Genomic DNA, 19869 nt, shown 5'->3' with positions numbered 1-19869 from the left:
CCTGAAAAATCGACTTTCAAAACCTGCCTTATTCAAATCTGCTTTTTGTCCTGTTCACTAAGTTTTAAAGACATTGTTTATGGCAACTAACTAAATTACTAAAAAGTCTCCAATAACATCTGTGTTGAAAATAAAGGTGGTTCAACTTTATACGTCCATTGAACACAGTGACAAACTTAAGAACAATAATTATAGTAATAAAATATTTCCCTGATAAGCAAGTTCCCTGGCAAATGCATTCAAGCATATCAATCATCCGGCCGTCAGACTCTTTATCTGCCACATATAAAACAAAAAGCTGTTGTTGAGGATGTTATCTAAGTGGGGAAAGGATGTAAGGAGCAGATAATACAGGCTGTGATATCAAAAGGAAAATAAAGATGATCCAGATAATCCCGACCGGCGAAGCAAATCAGGATGGTGAAAAAAAAAGAAGCGTCTGGAGAAAATATTTTCAGTTGGCATCGTGATCATTTTCCAGCATGAAGGGCAACTTTGGGGAGGGAGGGATCACCGTAGAGGGCACAGCATTACGTTCCGCCTTTTAAAACACTGTATTTGTTTTCCGCAACATTCTTTCAGACTCTGAACATGTTATGTAACAGTCTACATCTAAATCAAAGAGACAGTTTCACGTACTCCGGAGTGTTTGCAAATTGAAAGAATTCAAAAAGGACCCAGTGTCTGCGTGCCATACATTGTAGCCTGAAAAACAGCAGAGAGTGTTCAGTTAACTTTACATTTTTTGCTCATGTTTTATTTCTGTTGAAATGAAAAGCATCAGGAAAGCAAAGCTGAAAAAAACCCAATTTGGATCAATTTGGATATTTGTGTTGGAAAGTGAAGTCTGTGAAACCACCGGAAAAAATATGATAATTCTGAAACACTGTCAGTACTACTCAGTGAGCAAAACACTGAGCGGGTAGGAGAGGTCAGTCTCCCAATACGCTGTCGCAAAAAGGCATTCATTGAAACATTCATCGTGTGAAAGTCGTCTTTATTCATGATTAATGAGTGTGCAGCTACTCTCAGTTCTGGGCCGTTTGACTAACAGTTGCTTTGGGCCCCCACTCCCATACAGAGCTTATGGTATGCACTGAGGTCCCACCTTGATGGCTTGGCCCTTAGAATTGTCGGCTAATGGCACCCTTAGCTCTCAGAGAACATAGAATTGACTTGTTTTCCACATATAATCATCTCCTCTTGTTTTAAGCTATTCTACTCCGTCTGTGCTCTTCCATAAAATCAATTAAACTGCACTTGAAATATGACTCTCAGAGATTAGTCCTTTGCCGGAAATCAATTACATTTAATGGACCAATGAATGTGTGCTTACTTATCAGCGGTTTCAGATTTATAAACAGGAACTGCTATGCTATATCATGGCAATATAACAAGTCCATATATTTAATCTTCAACCTATAACTGTTCTCCCTTTTTTCAGGGGCAAATGCATTTGTAAAGCATATGTTTGTATTCATTCCCATGCATTCATTTTAGGGAAAGTGTCCCTCTCTGAATCAAGCACCTTCTCTATATAGCGCCCCTTTCATGTGGAAGAAAGTCAGTCGACAGACAATAAGGAATTGTTGTTGTCCAACGCCAGTCCAGACTCCATATGTCTGCATGGAGAGGATGCACTTTTTATTTTTATTTATTTTTTTTAATAACATTTGAATTCAATGCAGCGGAATGTTATTTCTGGCAATTTGACCATGTCTGTTGTAGTACTTAGCAGTGATGACAATGCCATCACAAAAAGAAAGGGGGGGAATCAAAGCGAGACAAGGAACAGGAAGTGCTCCCACCCGGACGCTGCTGGCGCCATGTAAAGGCTGTGGGTCAGATTTGCTACTAAATTGTAACTTCTGCTCAAAATGAAAGGCCTGCTTCTGAAACGCACCACTGTGTTCTTATCATCCAAGTGAGATATATTTTCTGCTACTCCTTGTAATAACACTCACATATAGTAATAATCCGTCTTTTCACCAACCCCATATTTCTGTAAGAGCAAAGTTAAAAGGCTGGGGGGATGGGGGGCGGGGGGGGTCTGCATGAGGACAATGTTCGCCGGTCGCCGGCTTCTCATTCGCGGGAACCCTGAACAATGTGTTTCCACCGTCACAGAACAATATAACAAGCTCCCCATTACCATGCTCACCTACCTTGGAAGTTTCCGCTCACTTGGAGTGCTCACAAAGTCTGTGGCACCCGAAGCGGGAACAGCCGCCACAAAATGTAATGCTAAAACACACCGAGCAAATGCATACAACAGACTACACACACACACACACACACATATGTATATATATGTATATATATACATATATATATATATATATGTATATATATATATATATATATATATATATATATATATATATATATATATATATATATATATATACATATATGCCTGGGACCTTTCTGTGTGGAGTTTGCATGTTCTCCCCGTGTCTGCGTGGGTTCTCTCCGGGTTCTCCGGCTTCCTCCCACACTCCAAACACATGCATGTGAGGTCAATTGAATCTTCTAAATTGTCCATAGGTGTGCATGTGAGTGTGAATGGTTGTTTGTCTCTATGTGGCCCTGCGGTGAACTGGCGACTTGTCCAGGGTGTCACCCTGCCTTCGCCCTATGACAGCTGGGAGAGGCTCCAGCAGACCCCCGTGACCCTGAATAGGAATAAGCCGGTATAGAAGATGGATATATATATGGATGGATATATATATATATTTTTTTTTTTTTGAAAGCTTGTCAAAGTACCATAAACACTTTAACTTAACTGCAATGTGCAGTTTTATAGAACGAAAAGCTGTTAAAATACTGAAAATAAAATATGATCTTTCACTTCAGTCATCTAAAAGTGAAGATGCGATTAATCAGGAGACTTAACAGAATGGCAGAAATGAGCATGTAAGGTAAAGATAGGCATTTCACTTTAAAATTAAAATTACACATAAATCAACAATTAATAATACTGTGAGATTCACTTGCTTGCCTGTAGGTTGCACATTGGGATTTGTGTTTATTTTGATTGATGATATGGAAGTCTAAGAGATGTAAAGCAATTTGTTAACCATTTCTTGACGTTGCCATGATGTAAAAAAAAAATAAAAAATTTGCTCTCAAATGTTGAATGACTCTTTAATTTAACAATAATCATCTTTTTGAAATCGGTTGTTGTTATTTTGGTGGCTGACACTTTGACATTATCATCAATTATTATTTAATTCATAATAATTTATAAATAGAAGAGGTGCCACCAGAAGAAGCATTTCCCACCCACGGCAAAAATATATCTAGTAACGGTGCATTATTGCCCTCTCGCGGTAAGAACCTGTAAAGAAACAGGCGAAAATCAATAAGACATTGATATATCCTCTTAATAAAATACTTTCACCTTAATTGTATATGTTTCCTGGTTTATTTATTGTATATTTTTCTCTGAATAGATACGGCGGATTACATCGGTTTAAACTACTTTGTTTTGCTTTCTCCTCTTCCTGGTTCTTGATACACACAACTTTCCACCATTTTAGAAAGTTTTTTTTTTTCTTACATAGATTTCATAGATTTTTTTTACAAAACACTTTTGTCCGAGTGTTGTTGGATCAGCGTTTGAATTGCAAAGCACCTTTCCGTACTGATTCTACGGCAACATTTAATGTTATTCATGAGCGCGTCTGAAGAAACGTAACACGGTAACAAGATTTTCCCAACTCAGAATCATCTGATTGATTAAATTAAATTAAATTAAATTAAATTAAATTAAATCAAATTAAATTAGAAAGCAAACAAAGAAGAAACCGTTACGAGGCGTGACCAGCTGACGTCAGAAAACGCATTTTGCCGTCATCGTTCAGCCTATTCAAAGATCCTCAAAATGATGAGCCTCCACTGCAACAAAACCTTTTAGGGTCAAGAGGTCGCAATTACAATTATTGCATCCTTAAAACTATCAAGTAATTGGCAAATTATTTCTTCGCGATGCTATTTTCAAACTGATTCATATGACGCACTTGTGAATGGTAATAAATTAAACATTTGACTATCACTTTTCATTCATAACATTTATTTTCATTTTAGAGACATTCATTTAGAAAAGGTAGCAAATCAATTAATTCTGAAGTATTTAAATTCATTCTTTTATACGGGATTGTTTTCTTTATAGGCGAGGAAATATACGAATCTGGGACTCAAAGGACTACGACGTACATACGACAATGCGCATGCGCAAGTTGCTCACCGGAAGGCAGCGTAAAATTCAAGAGTAAGTCATCGACTTTACTTAGACAATCTCTGGTCTGTCATGTGCAATAGCTACCGTCCCTGTCGTGCTGAGGGGACGTTGACCCTGTTAAACTTTAACTAAAGAGGTCAGTTTATAAATCCGCATCCTTCTTTGGCCACCCACATCCGCAGGAGCTGGAGGAGTTCCGAGGTAAGACTCTTCATTAGCATCATTATGTTAGCTTCAACGCCGAACCGTGGAGAGAGTGAAGACCCCTTCTCGACCCGTTACTGTGCTCCATGTACTCCATGTATTTGGACACTTGTTAACGTGAATCCATAAATAATACTTGTCTCACTTAAGGGATAAGATTTTGTCCCTAACAATTTGCAAGTTAACGTTGGCAAAAGCGAAATGAGGAAGAGCTGTTGACTGAACAGAAGTGACGTTCTACAATATTAGCAAGAAAGAATCCTCAAAATCTGACGCTTCTTAATTTTAAAGCATTTTTTAAAGGTGGAAGAACAGCTTGATTGTCAGTGCGAAGAGGAAGTTATAACAGGATGAATATCAAAGCTCGAGCATCATCAACTGTATGTCATCGTTTTCATTGGTTCCCGACATGACGAGAGTGCAAATCACAAGGGTTTTGCTGAAATAAATGTTACACCCCGTACAATAAGCTTGAACTTACGATAAACCATAGCGATAACGTTTTCTTGTTTTAAGTTGTATCACACGAGACAACTTAAACTGGGCCTTTTAAATTGTCAGCTAATTGAAATGGCCCAAAAATGAATGCATTGCAGCATGTTAACTTTTCAAACTTGGAAATATAAGCTTCCTTCCAGAGTGAAGTCGAACATTAGCACTGTTCAGTTTTAGCTTATTTTTTTTGAAAGCCGTAATGAATTTTAGTAATTTCATAATTTTTTTTAAACAAAACATAATAATGCGTACTTAAGACATTTGTTCAACAGGTGCTCTCGTACTCTTCTGTGTTCTCCACACCTTGTTTTCTTTTTCATTTACGTCATGATTGTGTAAAACACACGTTGACCAAACAATAGGTCATGTGCAGCACAAACTACAATATTGCTCAAACTGACCAAATACCAAAACAAACAATTGCCTCTCTTCTTTTCCTTGGTTTTGAACAGACATATGAAATTGGCAGCCGTTGAAGTTGTGAAGATACCAGACACGAAACAATGACTGAGAGCATCATTCAGAGGCGATAGGAAGCAAACACTGGAACGAACGCCTCTGTTATGGAGCAAGAAGAAGCTGTAGCTCAGCCGGATGTAGAGTCCCAGCTGACGTACAGGATAGAGCGTCCTGTATACGATGAGGACTTCATCCGGACAAAGCTCCTCCATCAAAAAGAACACTCCACCACCCTGCGGCAGAGGCTGGCACAGAAGCTGAGGTAGGTGCTGGTTGGAGGGACGTAGCAAGGGAACGGTCTTGACACTTTTTGTCATCAAAAAAGGTCAAGCATGTACCAAAATGACTTTTGGTGTCTGCATCAATCTATAAGATGAATATAGGAAGAATACATCATATTGACATTTTTGCAAAACAAGGTCTTTTTCTTCCAGTAAATAGATTTAAAAAAGAAAAACTGCCATTTTTATCACATAAACAGCAATGGACCTTAACAGCTGACATGCATTCAGAATATATACAATTCTGGATGTCCTACTTTCAGATAAAAAAAACACCTTTTTAACTGTTTAACAAGAAAAATTTAAAAACTCACAATGTAGTAAAAATGCTTTACCTACTTACGCTTGCAGTGCGACGGTATTATACTTCTGCTTTTTATTTTTGTGACACTTTCAAAACAACTATTACAATCGCTTTAGTCCAAGTAATGAAACAGCACACAGTTACAGGAATCCATATATAACCTCTCCGTTCTTATAAAACTTTTGGGCAGGGATTTATAGGGTGAGAGTGACTTTGCATGTTTTCTAATCAGGATGTAGCAAAGCTGTGTGGTGCTTTGCAGCTCTAGAAACAAATGGCCTGCAGGGACAACATCAAATGATCTCTTCTTTTTATTTACTAGTCAAGTACAGGGCACAATTGTTCTCCACTCCAAAAGTGTTTTCTCTCTTCTTGTTAAAATTCCGCACTACAGTGACTAAACCTCTTATTCAATGTGACGTGGCACATGTGAGGATTTGTCTTGTCATTTCCTCTCAGCAGAGAGTGGAATTTTGTAATGTTGCCACTTTGTCCCCTTTCAACCTCTCAAGACGGAAAGAAAAAGTGGAACTACCAGTCTTACAGGGCAACTCATGCATCTAAACATTAATTTGATCTGTTCAAGGTCGTGTATGAATGTCAAGGCAAAGGTAAAGGATCCTTGTAGCTTCAGCCGTCTGTTTACATTGTCTTGACTAAACATGGCTGTTGTATGGTCATATAGGTCTGCGATTGCTATTCACAAAGCTCTTAAGCTGTTGCGTCTGCTGTGTAGTCTTGATGTGTGACTTTTTAGTGTGTACCTAATGTGGTGCTCACTTTATGGTTATACAACTAACAGGTAAAGCAGGCAAGTTGGGCAAATCCCCTCCCTGTTGGCTTCCAACCTGAAACATGTATAAACTGTAGTGATCTGCTTCCCTTCTGTCACAGGTGTTCACCGGGGAAGGCCAAGGCAGCCGCTTTGAGGTTCCTGCCCATCCTGACATGGCTGCCAGCCTACCCGGTCAGGGAGTACCTGTTTTCTGATGTGGTGTCGGGTCTCAGCACAGGAGTCGTGCAGCTCCCCCAAGGTCAGTGTCCAGCTTCCAATCGAAAGGAACGTTTTGTTAGATCGCTGGAGAGCATCAGAGAGAGTAATGTTGAAAACACATACAACAAAACAAAGCAACTATGGTTCTGTCTCATTAAACTCGATATGAAGATGGACTGAGCTTTGGCAATGTCACCCATTGGTTTCTGATAATCATTCGTAAGCCAAGAGATTGGTTTTATGGTGAACGCCATCTTCATATCATTCCAGAGGTGAGCAACAATCCCAACATTATGGCAGTTTTTACTCAAAATTAGACCAAATCAGACAAAATGGACCTTGGCCTATTTGCCTTATCAACTTTTCAACCAGTTTGTAGCAGTTTGACTTTAGGGCTTGTCTCCTTATTGACAGCCAGCCGTTTTTTTGTGTCTTTTTGCAACCAACTTTAGTGGTCCTTGCTAGCAAATTATAGAATGCAGGGTTGTTGTTTTTTTTAATGTATATATACTTCTGCGTCGCCCTCCTTTAAACTGGAAGCTCCGTCCATCTTTTTATACAGTCAGTCATAAACCCAGGTTTCTGTATGAAACGAGGGGTTTGCACAATAGCTTTTTAGCCTAGTTTTGGAGGGAGGGCGAGGGGGGGCTGTGAGAAGACAACAGGGTTAAACGTGTGGTGGGCCAGCCGCCAGCTCCTGTGAAGCTGCTCTCTTCTTCCCCTACATCTCTTGTTATTGTATCTCAGCAGCAGCCCCGAGCTTGTGATGCAACCTCGGGGCTTCTGGGACGGTTCTGTTTATTTACATCTCACTGTCTTGTGCTCCACAGGTCTGGCCTATGCAATGCTGGCCGCTGTGCCTCCAGTTTATGGCCTTTACTCATCGTTCTACCCGGTCATGCTCTACACCTTCTTTGGCACGTCCAGACACATATCCATAGGTGAGAAAATGAAGCGTCTTCTCTGTTGCTGTGGTGGTTGGCATTACATGCCATTATGAAGGTTCACCAAACATTGGGTTGGAAAAACTTATTCACACCTTTGTTCCTGATTTATATTATGGTATTTTTAAAGTGTAACATATTCTGTCCAGTTTACTGTCACTCCTACTCTGATCATTTGCTGCGTCTGACAGATTAAGGACTTAAAATGCTTGTCTTGTTTACAGACATGCGACCACAAGCTTCTTTATTAATTTTTTTTCCTGGCAGTATTAGTTTTATGATGTACATTTTCTCTATAATGTGAACCAAACCGAGGACAAAATGTCGAGTCATTTTGACAGTAGAAAATGACGTCTGGATGTGGTGGAAGTACAGTTTTGATCCCGGAGGATTGAAGCAGAACTATTCATTTCAGTACAACCCAACAGGAAGAAAAGCTACACCACACAGTTGCACAATTCTGCTTGATAAGGAAATTGTTCTCAGATTTCCTAACTGCCTTCACTAGTGATATCAAAACCGGAATTGTGAAATGTTCCTCACCCCACCCCACCCCCTGCCACATCAGACATCTGACTGCTCTCTTTTCCCAGAAAGGGTGCCAACTACTTCTAAATGCGGCACTAAAGCAGAGTCTCCATCTGACTAATGGCTACAATAAAGTCTTGCTTCACCTTTTTTTTTTTTTTTTTTTTTAAACAAAACGTTCTGGTCTGAAGCGAACAGCAGGGAGTTGATGGCCTCTGTTGTCTCGGCTGCAATTCCCACTCCAATGGCTGATTGCTGTGGAAATGACCTCCTCACCTCCTCGGTACAGGAGAGGAATTATTGTGCTGCTGAGCAAGAAGGACAGAAGAACACACTTTTATGTGGTCGTGCACAGTTTGCCAGCATGCCAAGGTGAAGCCCGTCTGTGATTAATGGATAACAGACTGTGGGTCTGGATGGGTTGCACCAAGGTCATTCTGAACCACTGAAGTATTTAGATGTATTCATTAGCTATGAGGTGGCAGCAGTCCTGGCCAGGATATAGGTTGACATTATATTTACATCTATTTGACATTTCACTGTAACACCAACACGGACTGGGGACGGCACGTGTGCCTGCAGCAACGTCTATAAATAGAGCTGGATGTGTAAAGCATCTGTTATTGCTGCGCACTCCTTTGACTTCGAGTGTAAAACAAACAACACACACGTTGCTTTTGAACTTGAAATCTGACGTTTAACCTGAGACATAAAGCTGAAACATTGCTTCTGAGTCACTCCTCCTGGCAGTCGATGGTTCAGCTCCGCCCTCGCAGGTTAAGCCAGCGGTCAGTCTGCAAAACTAAACCGGTATCCAGCATGGCACTCGCTCAGTCTGTTTTCATGGCAGCTGTTTGTGTTATGAGAGGCCGTTCCAACTGTGCAGAGCAAAATAAACCACAATGTCCAAATGTTTATCTTTGCGGTAGACACCCAGTCAGTTTGTCAGTCAGCTGTCAGTGAACCAGTGCCAGAGGACTGATTTGCAAATTGTTCGCCGGCCAATTTTTGAACCAAGCGTTTATTGTTTCAGTTGTGAGTGATGTGTGCCGCCTGTCAAAATACCAAACAGCAATAATTGTTAGCCAAAAGGAAGTATGTGGTTCTCCATATTACACAACCTCTGGAACCTTTAAAAAAAAAAAAAAAAAAGCTATGTCTTTTTTCTTTTTTTTTTGTTCTCTTCATGAAATTGATTGCTGGATGTAACAGAAATCTGCACTAATTGAAGGAAGGGGGTAAAAAAAAACAAAAAAACGTTTCAATCACCCAACAACGAGTCAACTTGCAGTATTGAGTGAAGCCTGCTTTATGTATTAAAGGTTGCCAATGGCCTTTTCCCCACAGCCAGCCTGTAAACCTGCGCTCCGCAGTCGGCGCCAAGAATAGCTCAGGCTGCCCAGCGTCTCCTCCCCTCAAGGCAGAGGTCCGGCCCAATCAACTTACACTGGCGACACTTTGATCAAGACGAGGGTGTGTTTACGCGTTCTCTCTGGTGCCTCCCATCTCCTGCCTCAATCCCAACCGTCACAGCTAAACCCACAGACGTGTTGGAACAACCTGACTTTAGGTGGAGGACTTGAAGCGCATGCACAAAATCGGGGCCTGATAACAAAGTCGAGACCTTTGTTGCACACACGTTGTGCGCGTCACTCTCCTCATCTAGTCTGTGAACTCCCCTGGAATGAGGAAAGTCTTGTTCTCTGTGTCTTTTGCATGCTCCAGTCTTCAGTGGAACCCCTGGAAGTCAAGCCTTGTGATACCAAGGTGCTCAGCCTTCCCACAAATACCTCACAGCCAACTTGTTCTTGTCCCTCAAACATGCACCCGTTTAAAAAAAAATGCTTATCAATTATTTTCTTTTGGGATCAACATTTTTATTGTGAAGGGGGTTACAGACTTTTCATACATGATACATCATCGGTGCGCCTTATTGAGCCGCACGGATGTACGTTCAAGGTTGACAATGTTGACAAGGCTATGAATGCTTGTCAACCCTCTCAAGAAGCTTGTCTATTGCATCAAGAAGTTGGAGGCAAAGCACAAGAAGCTAAATCTCCCCGGTTCTTGATATGATGCTGCGAGGCTGCTCGACAGGATGATGCTAAGATGCAATAGTTAAATGTCTGAAACAAAGCAAACTAGGTCCACTGAAAGAGCTGCAGCAGATGATGACTGTCATGTTCAGTTACGGTGGTCTGAAATAAAATTTTACAGTGATTTTCTTTTTTTTTGCTTGCTCAGGCACCTTTGCAGTGATCAGTTTGATGATTGGCGGCGTGGCGGTGAGGGAGGCCCCGGACTCCATGTTTTACGTGGCGTCCGCCAACGGGACCAACGCGTCCGCCGCTGCCGCCGCCGTGCTGGATGTGGCGGCTCGAGATGCCAGGCGGGTGCAGGTGGCCGTCGTGCTCACCACCTTGGTGGGAATCATCCAGGTCAGGCTCGTTGAGAAAGGGCAGAGGCAGAAGTCTCACGCTCGTGGGGAAAGCTGGAAAAGTCATGGGATTTGCAAATGCCATTTTCCATTTTCCAGGACTGGAAAAGTCATGGAAGTTTATTAAAGTCACTGAAAGTTTTGGAAAAGTTGTGAAATTTGACGAATCTGACGAACTAGCAGAGTCTGTTTGTTGTTCTACCCCAGGGGTCGCCAACCGTGTTGAACCTGAGAGCTACTTCATGGGTACTGAGTCATATGAAGGGCAAGCTGTTTGCTACACTCTCCTGAAATAACACGTTTTCTCAGCCTTAGCCTTAAATTACCTACGATTAGTAATGATGCTGATCTGTGTGAAGACACTAGCTGTGTTTCCATTACCCCTAGAATTGCGCAAAACTGAACTTGAAGGTTTGTACACCCTCATGAGGTGAGACGTATCGATATAGAAGTGTATCACAAAAGTGTCATGGAAAAACTTTTTTCGCATTTGCACGTCTCCGGAAGTGACGAACAGGGTCATGTGACCAGTTCACTTGTGAAAATGGCGCGTTATGTTTGGACGGAGGAGGAGACGGAGTAATCGAAGAGAAAAATATAACAACCATTCTTAACAGCAAACAAACGTAAACAAACAAGATTTTATGAGAGTTACCGTTTATGCGCTTCACACCATTCAATGAGAACACCTGCACAAAGTAGTTGGCAGAGGTTCATGTCATGTGACTTAATTATGAAAATTTTGGATTTATAGGTTCCAGAAGGTCATGAAAATCTCATGCAAGGTCATGAAAAAGTTGTGAAAAAGTTTTCAAATGTTTTCAGTGCAACTGAGTGGGAACCCTGTTCATCCCCTCTGTCACTTGAGCCCAAACAGGCTGTTTTGGGCTTATAAAGCATCTTTCTCTTGCTCCACACCAATAATTAGTGTTTGTTTTGGCCACATTTGAATCATAGTAATTTGATGTTACATCCCCGCCATTTGTTTCTTTTGTCCTCCCCACCTCCCAAACACCCTTACAGTTTGTTCTAGGTATTCTGAGGTTTGGATTTGTGGCAATTTATCTCACCGAGCCCCTCGTGCGAGGCTTCACAACAGCGGCAGCTGTGCACGTTGTCGTCTCTCAGCTCAAGTACCTGCTGGGGGTGAAAACGCAGCGCTTCAGCGGACCTTTGTCTGTCATTTATGTGAGTTGAGTCGTGTTCTGTGGACATTTTTTTATTTTTTTTAAATAGTAATAATGACTGGAAACAGCATGAAATAATCAAGAACTATCCCAACTATTTTGGCTTTTCTCCAGAGCGTCAAGGCCGTGCTCAGTGACATCACCAGCACCAACGTCAGCACTCTGATCCTGGGCCTCATCTGCATCGTCTTCCTGTACGCGGTCAAAGACATGAACGAGCGCTTCAAAAAGAAGCTGCCAATCCCCATCCCCGGGGAGATCATCGTGGTCATCGTGTCGACCGGCATCTCGTTCGGCATGTCTCTGTCCAGCGGCTACAGGGTGGATGTGGTGGGGACCATACCCACGGGGTAGGTTTGCCGAGGGACGTGGAGAAGATTCCAGGCATTAGGTTCTCGATTTACACCCAGTAGCTGTAGAAAAAACACAATGAACTGTCAACAACTGCATTGTTATCTGATAATAATAGGGATGCTCCAATACTGATACCAGTATCGGGTATTGGTACCGATAACGGGGTTGGGTACTCTACTCGTACTCGTAAAATACGTGCCGATACCACGACACCGATACCAGGTGTGTGTGTGTGTGTGTGTGTGTGTGTGTGTGTGTGTGTGTGTGTGTGTGTGTGTGTGTGTGTGTGTGTGTGTGTGTATATATATATATATACTGATATATATACTGTATATATGGGATGCACTGATACCACTTTTTTACAAAACGAGTACAACAAGTACTTGCTTTTCAGTACTCACCAATACCAAGTACTTAATAAGACCATCACATACTGTAGAATTACTTGATTTTTTCCCCACATATGTTCTGTTATTTGAACAACATTTCTAAGCATGTTTTTCTAGAACAGGGTGACTGTCAAAAGTTTCACTGCGGTACAAACACAAATTTAACAAAATTGTCATATACATACATACATATACAACTGGTATCGGTGTCGGGGTATTGGCACATATTTTAGGAGTAGCAGTAGAGTACTCAATCTCGGTATCTTTACCAATACTGTCATCTGTATCTGTACACATACCCAATACTGTTATCTGTATCAATACGAATTCTAATACTGGTATCTATATTGGTACCGATACCCAATACTGGTATCGGTGCATCCCTACTTATTGCAAGGACCTCAATATAAAGCCTCATCTTGAGGCCCTTTGAAACATGATGTCGTTTTCACTCGTCTCGTCGTCTGCTCCTCAGGCTCCTCCCCCCTGCTCTCCCAGAGTTCTCCTTGCTGCCCAGCTTGATTACCGACTCCTTTGCTGTGGCAATCGTGGGGTTCTCGATGGGCATCTCGCTGTCCAAGATCTTTGCCCTGAAGCACGGCTACAGCGTCGACGGCAACCAGGTGAGACGCGGGGGTCCGATAATGACTGCACTTTCTAAACGAATTTTATCGCATCGACATTTGCGGCATTTTAATAAACTTAAAGGTCCAGTGTGAAAAGTTTTTAGAGAAGCCGGCCTGACAGCGGGTTTCATATTTAGGGCCACTATCAGGCCATAAATCAAGCCAAATTTTACACACTGGACCTTTAATCTGCAGTTTGTGAGTCAAAAACTGGACTTGTGTTCGTCGTGGTGTGCTGCCACAAACTGAGCACGAAGGGAATCAGCTTGCAGGAACTTCCTGAGGTTTGTTTTGCACTAACATATTATATCTTTGTCTCAGGAACTGATAGCCCTGGGTTTGTGTAACTTCGTCAGCTCTTTCTTCCAAACATTTGCCATCACCTGCTCCATGTCGAGGAGTCTGGTGCAGGAGAGCACTGGTGGGAAAACCCAGGTACAAAAAACACACATGCACATGAGCTTTACACTATGGTTGCTGCCACTTGTTCTTACAGTTATTGCAATATGAGGGTAGCAGTGATTACACTTGTCTCTGTGGCTCTGTGCAGATCGCAGGGCTGCTGTCATCCCTGGTGGTGCTTCTCGTGGTGGTGGCCATCGGGTTCGTCTTTGAGCCGCTCCCTCAGGTGGGTCGGCCTCCCGCTGCAGAGCTCTGGGCTTCCTGTCACACAGGCTTTGTGCCTAAATTCAATTTATTTTTAATGTTTTTTGTTTTTTTTTGTGTCTTTTTTTGTTTGTTTTCAGACTGCGCTGGCTTCCATCATCATGGTTAACCTGGTGGGGATGTTCAAACAGTTCAGAGACATCCCTGCTCTGTGGAGGACCAGCAAGATTGAACTGGTTAGTTGGTCGGGGTCGAGCAGGTCATTTAGCAGCAGTCCACCCGATAACTGACTGAAGCTTGGTTTTGTGCGTTGCTGTCCGTTGTGCTTTCTGAACAAAAAGGTGCCGTGCTTATCAGAATAACCTGCCAGCGTGTGACCACCCCTGAACAAAAGAAGCAGCAAGGAACTAAATTACATCTGTATTAGCCTATGAGAATATCTGTCTCCTGTTTTCCGCTTTTAGTGAGTGTGTATGCATGTGCATGCGTGACAGAAGTGAGATGACTTTGAAACAACAGCTGTCATACAGAGAAAATATTTTTTATCTGAAATATGTTAAGTAGTGGGAATTTAACCTTGGAGGATGAAAAACTGTAAATTTTTCCATTTTCAAAAGTTCAACAACGTTGCAGAGGAGGAAAAAAACTTCTTGACTTGCCAATTATTGATTATTAATGAAATTGCAGATTTATGTTTCCAATCAAGGCCTAAAGCAATACATGACATATACCCATATGATAAAAGATAATGGATAAACTGCTGTTTTTAAAAAAACAAAAAAATATAAAATATGTTTGCCTTTGCGATCGACACCGTCCACGGTTTGAAGTAGAAAACCAGGAAAACAGGATGTGTCTGTTTGTGCTTCCCTTTATCTTTGAAATGCCTTGCGTTCACTTCACATCCTTCTGTTTGTCGCCCTCTCTTCCCTCAGGCCATTTGGCTGGTGGCCTTTGTGGCGTCTGTGCTGCTGGGCCTGGACTACGGCCTCCTGGTGGCCGTCACGTTTGCGCTCCTCACGGTCATCTACAGAACCCAGAGGTAAGGACGAAACCGCCCGCATCACTCTCATTTATTCATTTATTCTTCACCTAAATCAACTTTTATTTGTGAAATGACAGGGAAAAAAAACATTGTAGCATGAAACCTAGAGCAGGTCCAGATTCCAGGTGGCGCTCATCTGCTTTGACCTTTAGGCTGGGGTGAAAAGGAAATACAACAAAATGCTGAGATAGAAAGATAGAAGTAGTCAGCGTGGCAGACAGGGCAGAGTGAGTTGCTGGGCGAATTTCAAATAATCACAACGCTCTCATTATATAGATACAGATATAGATGTGTATATAAATAATTATAGAAAGATATGTATACATATATACATACACGTATATATTGTGTATGTATATGCAATATATATATATATGCAATAAATACATATTTATATATATATGTGTGTGTGTGTATATATATATATATAGAGAGAGAGAGAGAGAGAGAGAGAGAGAGAGAGAGAGAGAGAGAGAGAGAGAGAGAGAGAGAGAGAGAGAGAGAGAGAGAGAGAGAGAGAGAGAGAGAGAGAGAGAGAGAGAGAGAGAGAGAGAGAGAGAGAGAGAGAGAGAGAGAGAGAGAATATGTATAAATATAGTAATACATGTTAAAAGGCGAAAGAATTCAGAAGAATTCACCCCCATGCGGAAAAAATGCCCCCCAGACTCTAAATGCGTCACTGATTGAAGAGTGTGATCACCTAAAGACCCTCTCCCTCTCTGTCTAGTCCTAAAAGTGCAGTCATGGGCCATGTTCCTGGTACTGCGCTGTACTGCGATGTGGATGAGTTTGAAGAGGTAAGCCATTCTTGATGAACTCCGGAACATTTTCTCGCCCTCAGTCCATTGGACCGAAAACATGCTTTTGTTCGTTCCCAGGCAGCTGAGTACGAGGGGATCAAGATTTTCCACTCCAACTCCTCAATCTACTTTGCCAACAGTGACCTTTATGTGAAAGCTCTCATGGAGAAGGTGAGGCCGGCCACTGTGAAGCGAGCACTCTAGACTGCACACTCTGGGCCAAGATTGAAATTTCATTTAATTAAAAAAGAAGTTCAAAGGTAAATGGGAAAATAAATTTATGGTATTTTTTCTTATTGGGACTTCAAATTAATGAAACACAATACACTTGTTGACCAAAGCATTGCTTTGTATGACTTAAAGGTTCAGTGTGTAATATTTGGAGATTTTGAAGAAGAAACAACATCAAGTGGTTACGTTTTAGATTGCAGCGTATTTTACTCTTCCGAACTTGCCAGTGAGCTACGCTTTTTTGGGCATGTATTCCCAAAAAAAAAAAAATGTTAGAGCACCGCAACAGAATTGCCTTCTAGCGCAGAACATGACGTGGCTGGTGATGCGTTTACAGACGGGCGTGGACCCGGAGCGCCTGCAGGCGGCCAGGAAAGCCCAGAAGAAGCGCAGGGACAAGGCAAACGGCGCGGGCCAGAACCCACCACACAAGATGTGTGTCAAGGTGAGCCTGGCACCGCCGCCGCTCAGTCTCTTGTGTACACAGGCGGCTTTGTTGACAGTCCAAACACGCCGCATATCACCCGACCTGATTTCCGTGATGGTTTTCCTAAGACCTCGCAGCTTTCTAAAAAGACTGCGATAAGATTTGCGAGGAGCCCAGTGAGAGGACAGCAATGCTTATTCTACCCTTAACTGTTTGTGCTCGAGCTGCAGGAGCAGAGGTGGCAAAAGTATTCACATATTCATAATATATATATATATAATATTTGAAAAGAAAAAATACTCTGGTGAAAGTAAAAGTACTGATTCAACTCCTTTACTCGAGTAAAAGTAAGAAAGTACAAATTCTGAAATGTTCTTCAATAAAAAAAAAAGTTTTAAAACAATGCCATTAATGAATAAATACATTTGTTGAGAATTTTGCAAAATGAAAAAATTGTGGCAGAATAATCTGGGTCGAACTGACCAGAGGTCTTCACGAGCATCTGGATCTTTTTATAACTGCTCTCAACAGAAGCTCAACCAAACTTATCAGTGATAGTTGTGACTGGTGAGCCAATATTGGATGTTTACTTTACTTTTAATAACAACTACCAATGATGGTTTCTTTTTTTCTCTGAACTGAAAGTGTAGTGAATAAGACTGCAAAGCCGAGGCACTCGAAGATAATCTCCCTCTAAAATATGATTCACTTTCATATTGAACTCCACAACAACGTAGTTCAAATAGCTCTAACTATAATATATAATAGGTGAATTCTTTTGAACATAATTTGTAACTTTCAAAATCAAAATGAACGAGTGTGTTCTTCCAATGTAAGACGTAGACTGTACAGTTATTTTGTACAAAGGTAAAGGTAAAAAGTCATCAGAAAAAAATACTCAAGGTGGGGATACCTGAAAAATCTACTTGAGTACAGTAACAAAGTATTTGTAGCCTACTTTGTTACTTTCCATCCCTGCTAAATTCCAACTCCAAATATTAGATGTGTACCATAAATGAGGCAGATTGCAAGGAAATTGCGATGAATAACAAGTGAATTACCCTGTGCAGAATTTGTGTCTTTTAAACACAAAAGTAACGAGTGTGTTTTTCCAATGAAGTAGAAAGTACAGATATGTGTGGACCAACATAGGGAGTAAAAGTAGAAAGTCGTCAGAAAATAAATACTCAAGTAAAGTTCAAATACCTTAAAAATCTACTTAAGTACAGTAAATGAGTTTTTGTCCGTGGTTATTTCCTATCTCTGTGTTTCTCCACAATATGGAGAAAGCTTCAAGAGCAGCCTAATGAAGCCTTTTCCTCCCAATCGCTTCAGTTTAACAAGGAAGGGGTGACCCACGAGGTCCTCGCTGACGTCGCCGCGGAGGACGAGCAGCGGAACGGTCGGCTGGAGGAGCGACTGGAGGAGGCCCTGGTATCGGAGCCTCCCGGCGCCGTCCACTCCGTCGTCTTGGACTGGACGTCCGTCTGCTTCGTGGACTCCGTGGGAGCCAAAGCCGTCAAGCAGGTTCCGACTCCCCCCTGGCGGCCGTACGTCAGCACTGCGTGCTTGTGATTTACGCGGTGTAATATTGAAGGCACTTCCCTCGTCTCTGCAGGTCATCAGAGAACACGCAGCTGTGGACGTCCAAGTGGTCATTGCAGGCTGCAACAGTAAGTGGACATTCCCGGTGAGCATCACCTCCCGAAAGTGTCTTCATTTACACGTGCTGCTGCTTTATTAAAATACTCTGCCAAATACCAACGGTGAACTGCTGAACGTATTTCTTTATTTCTTTATTTCTTTATCCATTCATTTATTTATTTGTTTGTCTGTTTGCACTTTGATTTGCAAACAATGTTTACTTAGAGGGAAACCACTTTCAATTTTTATTTATCACTGGATGGTGCCGATTATTCATTCATTCATTCATTCATTCATTCATTTAGGCAAGACAAGTTTATTAATTCATAGTGCTTTATATAAACATTAAAGTCGGCAAGACGCAATTGAAAACAGTTAAGAGTGATTCATTTATTTTGACATGTTCAACATGCACACCACCAAATATTTGAGTCATCTAAGAGGTCACTACAAATTTATTTTTATTTGATATTTTATTAACTGTTTTAATCAGATGGCAAAACATAGTAATATGAGCTAAGGGGCAGATTTCAATGTTTTCATTTTCATTTTTACTATTGTTATTATTTTACAATGTAAATGTAGCTTTTGTCCCTCACCCGCTGAGCTGGGGTCTGATCATCACCCTCAATGGAGCAGTTTCGATGGCTAGCGTGCTAAATGTAGTTTTGTTCTTCAACCCCTCAGGGAGCGTGCTGTCTGAGCTGGACACCTTGCAGTTTTTCACCAAGGACGTGACTCCAGCCATGCTGTTCCCCACCGTCCACGATGCCGTGCTGAGCTGCCAACACTCCCGCCGGGCGGCCCAGGCGTCGACCAGCGAGGCGGCCTCCTGCACAGACGACACTTGAGTTCAGGACGAGTTGGAAAACGGCCTAAATACGGCATTTTTTTTAAGGTGTTACATCCTCTCACAAGGAGCATTGAACATCATCTGACTAGACGTATGTGTCACATACAGTCGATGGATGTTTCTTCTTTGCCAGACTCTGACAGCTTGTGCACAGAAGATGTAGAAAAACTAGTTTGGAGGTTTTCCTCCCACCAGGAACTCAGGTCTTCAAGCAGACATTCCTAGATTATTCACGTGTATCATCACCATGAGTTTTGTCTTGTTTTTAAATTGAAGAGCTGCATTATTTAAGTATTTTAGTATTTTTAGTGACGTGCACTGTAAAGAAGCGCTTGACTGACTTGATACACAACACTTGCGTCACGCTGTATGAAACGTTTTGTTACTGAGAGATTGTCCTTCATGACTGAGAGTGTTTTTAAGCTTGTGTGTTGTGTGATTGTACATTAACCCCTCAGCGAAAGGTTGCAGCCGGTGCAGCGACAGTCATTGGTCAGTTTGCAGCGTTTCTGTCATCTGCTACCGGCATACATGAGAAGAGCCCATCACATCCTTCAACCCTTTTGCCCCCTTTGCTATTTATAGATGCCCGATGTGTGTTGTCGCATACGTTTTGAAAAGTTGCCCTTTGTGATGTCACAGGGCTGCGATACCGCACTACTACCTCTCTCAAGTTGCAGGGGGTTTATTTCATCATTTTAACTCTGCGTTAATGCTGCCATAGTTGGCTTCCCTTCCAATTATGTGGAAGGTACATCAAACCATTGGAAGGACATTTTGAGGGAGGCTGTAAACACAGGGATAAAAACATGCTGTTC

At 41.8% G+C, this 19869-nt stretch overlaps 1 protein-coding gene across 1 annotated transcript; it reads left to right on the top strand.

Moving 5' to 3' along the window:
• The first annotated feature begins 4299 nt into the window (after positions 1–4299).
• Positions 4300–19540, top strand: slc26a5 (solute carrier family 26 member 5). Its single transcript, XM_076051433.1, has 18 exons — positions 4300–4444; positions 5395–5663; positions 6881–7020; positions 7811–7921; positions 10697–10890; positions 11913–12077; positions 12191–12426; positions 13295–13442; positions 13767–13880; positions 13996–14073; positions 14192–14287; positions 14987–15093; positions 15824–15893; positions 15975–16067; positions 16465–16572; positions 17890–18081; positions 18173–18227; positions 18886–19540. The coding sequence occupies exons 2-18, from the start codon at positions 5506–5508 to the stop codon at positions 19047–19049; spliced, it is 2229 nt and encodes a 742-aa protein (XP_075907548.1). The 5' UTR covers positions 4300–4444; positions 5395–5505; the 3' UTR covers positions 19050–19540.
• The last annotated feature ends 329 nt before the right edge of the window (positions 19541–19869 follow it).

Source organism: Nelusetta ayraudi, unplaced genomic scaffold, assembly GCF_046127955.1.
Source record: "Nelusetta ayraudi isolate G7.1 ecotype Tasmania unplaced genomic scaffold, CSIRO-AGI_Nayr_v1 ptg000135l, whole genome shotgun sequence".
Lineage (NCBI taxonomy): Eukaryota > Metazoa > Chordata > Actinopteri > Tetraodontiformes > Monacanthidae > Nelusetta > Nelusetta ayraudi.
This window is presented reverse-complemented; position numbering and strand designations above follow the sequence as displayed.

Bases quoted from the DNA above. Each gene is read 5' to 3' on its own strand.
- slc26a5 (XM_076051433.1), top strand. From the start codon at position 5,506: ATGGAGCAAGAAGAAGCTGTAGCTCAGCCGGATGTAGAGTCCCAGCTG. The intron at 15,894-15,974 runs GTAAGCCATTCT...GTTCGTTCCCAG, and splicing joins ATGTGGATGAGTTTGAAGAG to GCAGCTGAGTACGAGGGGAT. The intron at 16,573-17,889 runs GTGAGCCTGGCA...CAATCGCTTCAG, and splicing joins CACACAAGATGTGTGTCAAG to TTTAACAAGGAAGGGGTGAC.